This window comes from Nyctereutes procyonoides, unplaced genomic scaffold (assembly GCF_905146905.1).
Source record: "Nyctereutes procyonoides isolate TBG_1078 unplaced genomic scaffold, NYPRO_anot_genome, whole genome shotgun sequence".
NCBI lineage: Eukaryota > Metazoa > Chordata > Mammalia > Carnivora > Canidae > Nyctereutes > Nyctereutes procyonoides.
This window is the reverse complement of record NW_026575124.1, coordinates 5,930,787-5,940,461: the sequence shown is the minus strand read 5'-3', so window position 1 is coordinate 5,940,461 and position 9,675 is coordinate 5,930,787. Positions and strand designations below refer to the sequence as shown.

Here is a 9,675-nt window from a genome sequence, read left to right as displayed (position 1 = left end):
CTCAGCAAATGGCAAACTTTCTTGCATTCCCCTTGAAGTGGGAACATAGCTTTTTTGGCTTCTTCAGATGCAAAATATGGAACATGAGTAAATGGGGTCTAGCAAAAAACAGCAGAGATGGATGGAGCCTTCCTAAAATGGAATACCTTCAGCTTTCCTACTTTCTTATCATCTGTTGCCATACTGATGAGGAATTTGGGACACAGTTGTAAATGGGATTTCTAAAAATGAGAAATTTTGGAGGAAGAAATACATGGGTTCTCTGGTTGAGAGTCCAGTAGGGTGAGAGTGATTGTTGTTAGATTCCCAGTGACACTCAACATGTGGGTAAAGTCAAAAGAAGAAAGGGAAAGAAAGAGAGAGGAAAAATGACCACCTGCAATTCTGGATCACCGCCCAGTCCAAGAAGAATAAAGGCTTTCACTGTTGTGTGGTTTCTCATAACTGAGTTCTAGGAAGAAGGAAAAAGGAGGAAAAGAGAAAAAAATGAGAAGGAGGAAAGGCTTTAAAGATACTTACTCTCTTAGTATTCTCATAAACACAATGCTACCGACACCCAACCTCCCTCAATATTCCGTTAGCCAGCAATGACATCCTCTCAAAATTCTCTCATATCATTTTTACTCAGAACTGCACTAACTCTATGAAACTCTCTGAATTTGTTTTCTTTTAATGTAAGCTTTCCAGAAGGATCACATATTGCATTAATAGTCATATACAAGTGAAAACAAAGAAAGAAACCAAGAAAGCCCATATTTCTCTGATTATTGCTCTTTGTGATAGACTTCGATGTTCTGTCATTTTTAGTGGACTCTCTTTTAACATAACACAAACGACGTACACACCTCGAGCCCATACACAGCGCCAAACTGTTTTCCATAGTGACTGTAATTTTAATTCCCACTAACAATAGAAAAGGGTTTCCATTACTCCATACTTGCATTTTAAAAATTAGAGCCATCCTAATGAATTTGCAGTGGTACCTCATGGTACTGATGTGCATTTCCGTAATGACAAATGATATAGAGCACCATTGCATGTGCTTGTTTTTCATTTCAAGAAATTTGTATTCAAATCCTTGCACATTTTCTAAAGATTTATTTATTTGAGAGACAGCGAGTGTGCACTTGCACATACACATGTGCCAGTGGGAGAGGGAATCTTCAAGCAGACTCCCTGCTGAGTGTTGGGTCTGCCAGAGGGTTGATCTCAAGACCCATGAGATCATACCCTGAAGGGAAACCAAGAGTCAGGCGTTTAAACTACTGAGCCACCCAGGCACCCCCAAATCCTTGCACACTTTTAATTGGATTATTTCTTTATGTTGTTGTTGCTGATTTGTAATAGTTTTTGTGCATTCTGGATACTAGAACCTTGTAAGATATACAATTTTTTTTTTTACAATTTGAAAATATTTTCTCCCTTTCTGTAGATTTTATTTTCACTTCTTGATCATGTCTTCAGAACAACAAAAGTATTTAATTTTGATGAAGCCCAATTTAATCCTTTTATTGCTCAGACAATATCTAAAGATCCATAGCCAAATCCAAACCTGAGGTCATGAAGATATATCCACTCTTTTAAAGTGAGTTGGATAGTTTTGGTTTTATATCTAGGTCATAGCTATACTGTAAGCTGATTTTTGCACAGTGTAGGGTAGCAGTGTAATTTTGCTCTTTTATATGTGATTATGTAGTTTTGCCAGCAGTATTACTGAAAAGGCTGTTCTTTCTCCATTCAATGTTTTGATATTCTAGTAAAAAAAAATTAGTGATAGGTGTATAGACTTATTTCTGGACTTTTCATTTTATTCCATGTTTCTATATATCTGTCCTCATGCCAATTTCACACCTTTTTTATTACTATTGCTTCATAGTATGATTTTGGGAAGTGTCAGTCTTCTCACCTTTGTCTTCTTTTTCAAGATGGTTTTGGATATTAGGATTTCTTTACGATTCCATTTGAATCTGAGAATTAAATTTTCCCATTTTTTAAATGTTTTCCATTAAAAAGATAATGTTATTGGAATTTGACAGAGATTGAACTAAATCTGTAAATTATTTTGGGTGGTATCTTAATAGAATTCTGTCTAACAAAATACGAACATAGAATGCCTGACACTGCTTTAGAAGGTAATAACTATTCAGTGAATTTTTAATAGATATGTTTTCAGATTATTCTTGAGTTTTTGCAAACTGTTTCTTTCAAAGAATGGTCATTTTTCACTTAGGTTATCAAATTTGTGTTAATAGAATTGTTCATAGTGTTTCCTTATGACCCTTTTAATGTCCATATCCTACAGTGGAAACTTAGATAACTGATTATAGATTTTTCTTCTTCTCTAATAGAAACATTTAATGCTATAAATTTCTCTCTGAGCACTTCTTCCACTGCGTTCCACAAACTTTAATAAGGTGTTGTTTCATTTTCTTTTAGTTAAAAAAATTTGAATTTCTCTTGAGATTTCTTCTATGATCCATGTATTAGTTAGGATTCCTCAGTTATCATTTTTATTGATTTCTAGTGTAATACCATTTTGGTTTGAGAGCCAATATTGTATCAATTCTGTTCTCCAAAATTTTTAAAGTGTGTTTTATGGTCCAGAATATGATCTGTCTTTGTGAACTTGAGAAGAAAAGATATTTAGCTACTGTTGATTAAAATAGTCTACAGATGTTCGATTATACACAGCTAATTGATGGTGTTGTTGAGTTTAACTATGTCCTTACCAATTTTATGCTTTCTAGATCTGCCCATTTTGGATACAGTTATTGAAGTTTCTAACTATGATAGTGGATTCATCTATTCTCTTTTCAATTCTACTATTTTCCCCCACACTTTTTGATGTTTTCTTGTTAGTTGTATGCATGCTAAGAATTATATCAATATGTTTTCTAATGTTAAATGGACAATGCATTTAAAAAATAAAACTGGGCAACCCAGGTGGCTCAGCGGTTTAGCGCCGCCTTCAGCCCAGGGCCTGATCCTGGAGACCTGGGATCGAGTCTCGCGTCGGGCTCCCTGCATGGAGCCTGCTTCTCCCTCTGCCTGTGTCTCTGCCCTGTCTCTGTCTCTCTGTCTCTGTCTCTCTCTCTCGTTCTCTGTGTCTCTCATGAATAAATAAATAAATAAAATCTTAAAAAAATAAGACCCACTTGGTATTGGTATACTATCATTTTTATATGTTAATAGATCACATTTTCATATATTATTTGATTTTCTATATCTGTAGTCATAAGTAATATTTTCTGAATTTCCTTTTTCTTTTAATGCCTTGCCTGTGTTTTTGTATCACATCACAAAAATGATGGCTTACTAATGAATCAAGTGTTCCCTCATTTTCAGTTTTTTGGAGAATGTTTAGAAATTTTTGGTATACCTCATAAGTGAAGCCATCTAAACCTCAATTTCTGTGTGTGTGTGTGTGTGTGTGTGTGTGTGTGTGTGGTGGGGAACATTTCTAAATACAAATAGCTTACTGTAGCAGTTATAGAGTATTCTATTTATAAATTTCTTCTGAGTGCTTTGGAAGTTTATGTTTTACAAGGATTTTAGCCATTTCATATAAATTATCTATTTTTCCTATAAAGGGGTTCATAATATCTCATTATTCTTTCAATATCCATAGGATCTGTAGTGAAGTCATTTTATGAATGCTAACATCCGTAATTTGTGCCTTCTATTTTTTCCTGATGAATCTATGTGTGTGATTTATAATTTCTTTAACATACTTATAAATTCATCTGAAGTTGCTGTGCATATCTGGATTATTTCAAAACCAGGCTTAGGTATTTGTTGAAATTATTATGCTGCTCCACTCTTCATGAGGCAGCTATGTTCAATTGTTCTTATGATTGTTAGTACGTTATTTGTCATATTTAATTCAAATATTTGTAAATGCTCAGTTATCTAACACAATTGTTCTCTAAACAACCAATTTAAAAAGAATATAATGCACAATAATTTTAATTGTTTTAAGATTCATTTATTTTGAAGAAAGAGAGAGAGAGAGAGGGAGGGAGAGAGAGAGACAGAGAAGTAGGAGGGGCAGAGGAAGAGAATTTTGAAGCAGATTCCCTGCTAAGCATGGAGCATGACATAGGATCACAACTTGAGCCAAAATCAAGAGTGAACCTTTAACTGACTGAGCCACCCAGGCATCCCACAATCTTTTTTTAAGTAAACTAATATATTCTAATTTGATCATTAACACTAGTGGTTATTCTCTGCCACAATTGCCTTTTCATTTTATTAAATAGTGTAACAATAATTTAGTAGTATTATAAAAAATATAAATGAATATTAGTTTTAAATAGGTTGTAACTAAGTACAAATAAAGAATAATAATGTTTACATTGCATGCTACATTAAATATAAAATAAATGAAATATTTTATATTCTTGAATAGAATTCAAAGATAACAAACAGAGACAGACTGAAAAGGTTATCTCCATTTCTTTCAGATATTCACAGGTAAAGGAAGCAAAATGAGAAAAAAATGTCTTGAAGGATATAAAGAAAACTGACTTCTTTGGAACAAAGATTTTCTTCAAAGGAAGCTTGAAAAGATAAAGATGAATTTCAAACATGAAAGAAAAAAAACTCAAAAAACAACCAAAATATACTATGTATTAGAAGCTACTACTGATACTCTGATATTAGAAGGGATTCCTTTGTTCATTTCCTTTATATAAAATGCTACAGGACATTCATTTGCTTGAGAAAGAAACAACCCTTTGTACCATGTTCATGAAGGCTGTTTTTACTTGCTGGTTCCTCAGAGTATAGATGAAAGGATTCAAAAGTGGAGCCACAGAGGTGTTGAGCACTGCAATTCCCTTGGAGAAAGATATTCTTTGTTTGACCGATGGCTTAACATACATGAAGATGCAGCTGCCGTAAGAAAGGGATATCACAATCATGTGAGAAGAACATGTTGAAAAAGCCTTTTTCTTCTGTTTAGTTGAAGGTATTTTTAGGATTGTTAATGCAATAAAGGTATATGATATTATCACCATGATTAATGTGACCACAAGTGTCATCGACGCAGAAATAAATCCCAAGGTCTCTAAGAGCTGTGTGTCTGAGCAGGAGATCTGCAGCAGGGGGGTTGTGTCACAGTAGAAATGATCAACAATGTGGGAAGCACAGAAGTCAAGGTTTAGACCCAATAGGAGGGGTACAAAGATGGTAAAGAATCCTGCAAGCCAACAACAGAAGACAAGTTGCATGCAGATCTTACTGCTCATGATGGTTGTGTAATGCAGGGGCTTACAAATGGCAACATAGCGGTCATAGGACATAGCTGCCAGCAAGTAAAATTCAGATGCACCAAGAAGGAAGGCAAAAAACAATTGAGTAATGCAATTGTTATAGGAAATGGTTTTGTCTCCAGTTGCCATAGTAACCAACAATTTAGGGATGCATGTAGTAGTATAGGAAATTTCTAAGAACGAAAAATTCCGAAGGAAAAAATACATGGGGGTCTTGAGATGAGTATCCACCAGGGTGAGGGTGATGATGGTTAAGTTGCCAGAGATGCTCAGCAAGTAGGTGAGAAGCAAGAAGACAAATAACATAACTTTCAGTTGTGGATCATCAGTCAGACCTGCCAGGATAAACACTATCCCTTGTGTGTGGTTTCCCATTACTGTTCTCTACTTTCTCAGGTCTAAATACGAAAGAAAATAGAAAGAGAGAAATTGATGATCCCAATGGAAAAATAACAGTCATAAGTAATGTTTAAGAAAAGTCACCAAAGTGATGTTTCAGAGTAACATAATGCTCATCCATATTTAGATGATTATGCCAGAAGACTGATAGTTTGCATCTCCAGATTATCTGGACAGAGAATTCAGTTTTTAATCTTACTGGAGAATAACCTATAAGATGGTAGAAATTGTTGATTTTTTTTAAATTTTTTATTTATTTATGATAGGCACACAGTGAGAGAGAGAAAGAGGCAGAGACACAGGCAGAGGGAGAAGCAGGCTCCATGCACCGGGAGCCCGACATGGGATTCGATCCCGGGTCTCCAGGATCGTGCCCTGGGCCAAAGGCAGACGCCAAACCACTGCGCCACCCAGGGATCCCCAAATTGTTGATTTTTTAATAAATTTGATGGAAATTAGAGGGGCATTTCAAACATAGAAAAATGCTTTTCCTCTCTTGAATTTGCACAAGAATTGGAATAGATGCCATTTCCTGTTCAATCAAAAGTTTCGCATACAAGAAACAAGGTGGTATTTGTTATTGAAAGTGCAGCAGCCCATCTATTACATTTTAAATACACACACACACACACACACACACACACACACACGCACAAAGACAAGTAATAATAAAATAAATGTTTATTTCCATTACCAATAGACAGGGCTACCATAACATTACCATTCGCCTCAACTAGTCAACTCAAATGATTAATGATTCTCATTTCATTTACTTTCATGACTAATGGGATACAATTTCAGATAAGTGACTCTGAGGCATTGAGAAAATATTTGCCATCCTTACTAGTGTTTCCATTCCCTCAATATCCACCCTTCCCAGTTTGTATCCTGAAACAAAATCAGTGGAAATAGTCTGTTAATTTCAGTGTGTATATCAAACAAATTCAGGTTTCCTCCGCATGTTATGGTTCTGAAAGTAGGTCAGGTAAAATAAAGTGAAAGTGAGAATAAATTATACAGAGGCAGATAGAAATATACCAATCACTTTTCAGGAAATTGTTTGAACTATCAGAAGTAAAGAACGGACAGAGATAAAGACAAAGCTTTACAGAAACCTAAATGGTAAGAAGGTTTTTTAGAGATAGAATAATGAGTTTGAGAAAACAGAATTAATTGATTTAAAATATGTAAATTATAAGACACAAATTTTAAAAATATAAAATATGCAAATTGTAACTAAAATATATAACTTAGTAAGTAGAAATTTTAAGGAGAAAAAGTTCACCAAAAAATTCCTCCCCACCTGCTTCTGTATTTACCCTTTTCCTGTCTAAAACACAGACTGAAAATACGAACAATTTTGAGATCAGTAGAGCCTAAAGAGATGAGGAGTGAGCGTGGTGAATTTCAAACACACAATGTATCTCAGAACAATGATGGCACCAATTTTAGGAAGCCTATATTTCCCTAACATAACGATATTCAGCTAACTCATAATTAAAGAAATATTAACTCTGGAACACTATTTTCAACACCCGGCATACATTGAGACAGTCATATGTCCAAGTTCACTAGGCTAGTCAGTTGGAAATCAGGTTTAAGTTTGAATAAATCATCACCTTAGAAGTAAAACAAAATGTACAAGTAATTATAGGACAGATTATAATCTATTTCTCCAAAAAAATCATTTGTATCTCTATTTCCTTCCCTGTTATCTTCATCATCAAACACAATAAAATAATTAAAGTTTGGCACTGGGCACTAGATAAAACAATATTTTCTGTCTTGATACCCAGACAATTATTTTCAACCTCAAAAACATAAGTTATTATTAAGAGGCATATACATAAATAAAAATAAATATATAAGGACAAATAAAAGTTGTTTCCAATTATAGCTAGACGCATTTATAGGAGTATTCAAAGGTTAAAAAAATGAGATCTATCAAAATTATGTTAATAATGTAGACATATATAAATGAAAAGAAAGGACTATTGTTTTTTCCTGCACATTCTTTTTACAGTCACATAATTATGAAGCAATCTATTATAAATTTTTCTTCATTTATTCAAATACCCAAATGGCAACAACTATAGGTATGCATATATCCAAAACACCTAAATCAGAATTTTAAGATATCAAATTATTTCTTTGTCTGACTTTAACCTTTACACACACCTATTCCCAACACACATTGTGCAAAAATTAGCAAAGTTCATATTACAAAAACATTAGAAGTCAAGTTTATGAGTACAATGACGTTTAGTTGTATTAGATATTGTGAATATAGGTGAAATTTTATTTTATTTTATTTTATTTATTTATGATAGTCACAGAGAGAGAGAGAGAGAGAGAGGCAAAGACACAGGCAGAGGGAGAAGCAGGCTCCATGCACCGGGAGCCCGACGTGGGATTCGATCCCGAGTCTCCAGGATCGTGTCCTGGGCCAAAGGCAGGCGCTAAACCACTGCGCCACCCAGGGGTCCCTATAGGTGAAATTTTAAAACATTTTTAAGCACTTAATTTTCATGGTATGCCATTTGTGTTCTTTCATTATATTCCCTACAAAATTTAAAAGTTAGAAAAATTAAATACTTAAATGGTAAAAACAACAACATGAATAAAACATATCTAACAGAAAATATGGTTTTTAAATTTTAGACATACCTATTCTTTTTACTTTTTTGAGTCATTCTGCCAAAGACTTAAAACTTCAAACACGGTGCTCATCCCATCAAGTGCCCTGGGTGTTATGCTATATGTTGGCAAATTGAATTCCAATTAAAAAAAATGTAAAAAAAAATACTTCAAGCACATTTTTTAAAGATACATACACAGATTTATTCAGATAAAACTACCTCTGCTTCAAAATTTGAATCTTTTCTCATCATGTTGAAAAGACCACGCTGGCATTCCCATCCTCTCTGAATGGATCTCCCTCTACCCCAGGATCCATGATTGTTTTTTTCTCATCTATTTAACACACCTTTGTAAGTGGCATGATTAGCTGTGGGGTTTTTTACTTTGCAGATTCTTAAAGTAGTATATTAAATTTCCTCATTGCTAAAATTTACTTATGTTTGTGTTGACTACTTATTTACGTATTATCTTCAATGCCATATAAAATTAATGAACAGTTGGTCCCATGGAAGATTTATGCTTTCTGGCCCTGAAGGAAAATATCTAATGATTATTGAAGAATTCTCAGAAGGATATGAGATCCAAGAACACTATTCTCAAAGGATCACAAATTTATATGTTATTACAAAATTTTCCCTAGTGCCAAATATTTTTAAAATAAAAAATAGTTTAAAAACCTACTTTATTTTAAATACTTTATTTTAAATAAAAAATTTTATATTTAAATATATTATATATTATATATTATATTATATTAAAATAATATTTTTAATAAAATTTATTTTATTTTAAATATTTTAATTATTTTAAAATAAATATTTTATTTATTTATTAGAGAGAGAGAGAGAAGGGGGAGAGAGAGAGAAAGAGAGCAGGAGGAGGGGAGAGGAGCAGGTGGAGAGGGACACGCAGACTGCAGTGAGAGCCCGATGCAGGGCTAGATCCCAGGACCCCAAGATCATGACATGAGCTGAAATCAAGAGTTGGTTGCTCAACTGAGTGAGCCACCCAGGTACCCCTAAAAAACTACTTTTAACTATGTGTCCTGAGAATTCAGTATAGATTTCCCTAATGTGTGATTGCTGTTCTGCATAGTCAGGTTTTGAATTCCAATATATAGAAAAGAATTTAAGAAAGGGGGTGGAGGTATTTTTCCTTTTGTTGGTAATGAAAAAGTGACAATATTAGTTGGAGAATTTATTAACCTGTCATAGAAAACATTGTGCCCCAATTTATATACATCACATTAATCCCATAGATACACCATAGCTAATCTTCCTTGCGACTTGTTGTGACCATGTGACTAAATTATGTCCAATTATTTATTTGCTCTTTAACAAAAGTATTAGTTCTAGTTATTTTA

At 33.8% G+C, this 9,675-nt stretch overlaps 1 protein-coding gene across 1 annotated transcript; it reads right to left on the bottom strand.

Annotated features, from left to right (window-relative positions):
- Positions 1 to 4,709: 4,709 nt before the first annotated feature.
- LOC129517382 (olfactory receptor 6C74-like) lies at positions 4,710 to 5,648 on the bottom strand. The gene has a single exon (XM_055337169.1). The coding sequence runs from the start codon at positions 5,646 to 5,648 to the stop codon at positions 4,710 to 4,712; it is 939 nt and encodes a 312-aa protein (XP_055193144.1).
- Positions 5,649 to 9,675: the final 4,027 nt, after the last annotated feature.

Coding starts and splice junctions, on each gene's coding strand:
- LOC129517382 (XM_055337169.1), bottom strand. CDS start 5,648: ATGGGAAACCACACACAAGGGATAGTGTTTATCCTGGCAGGTCTGACT.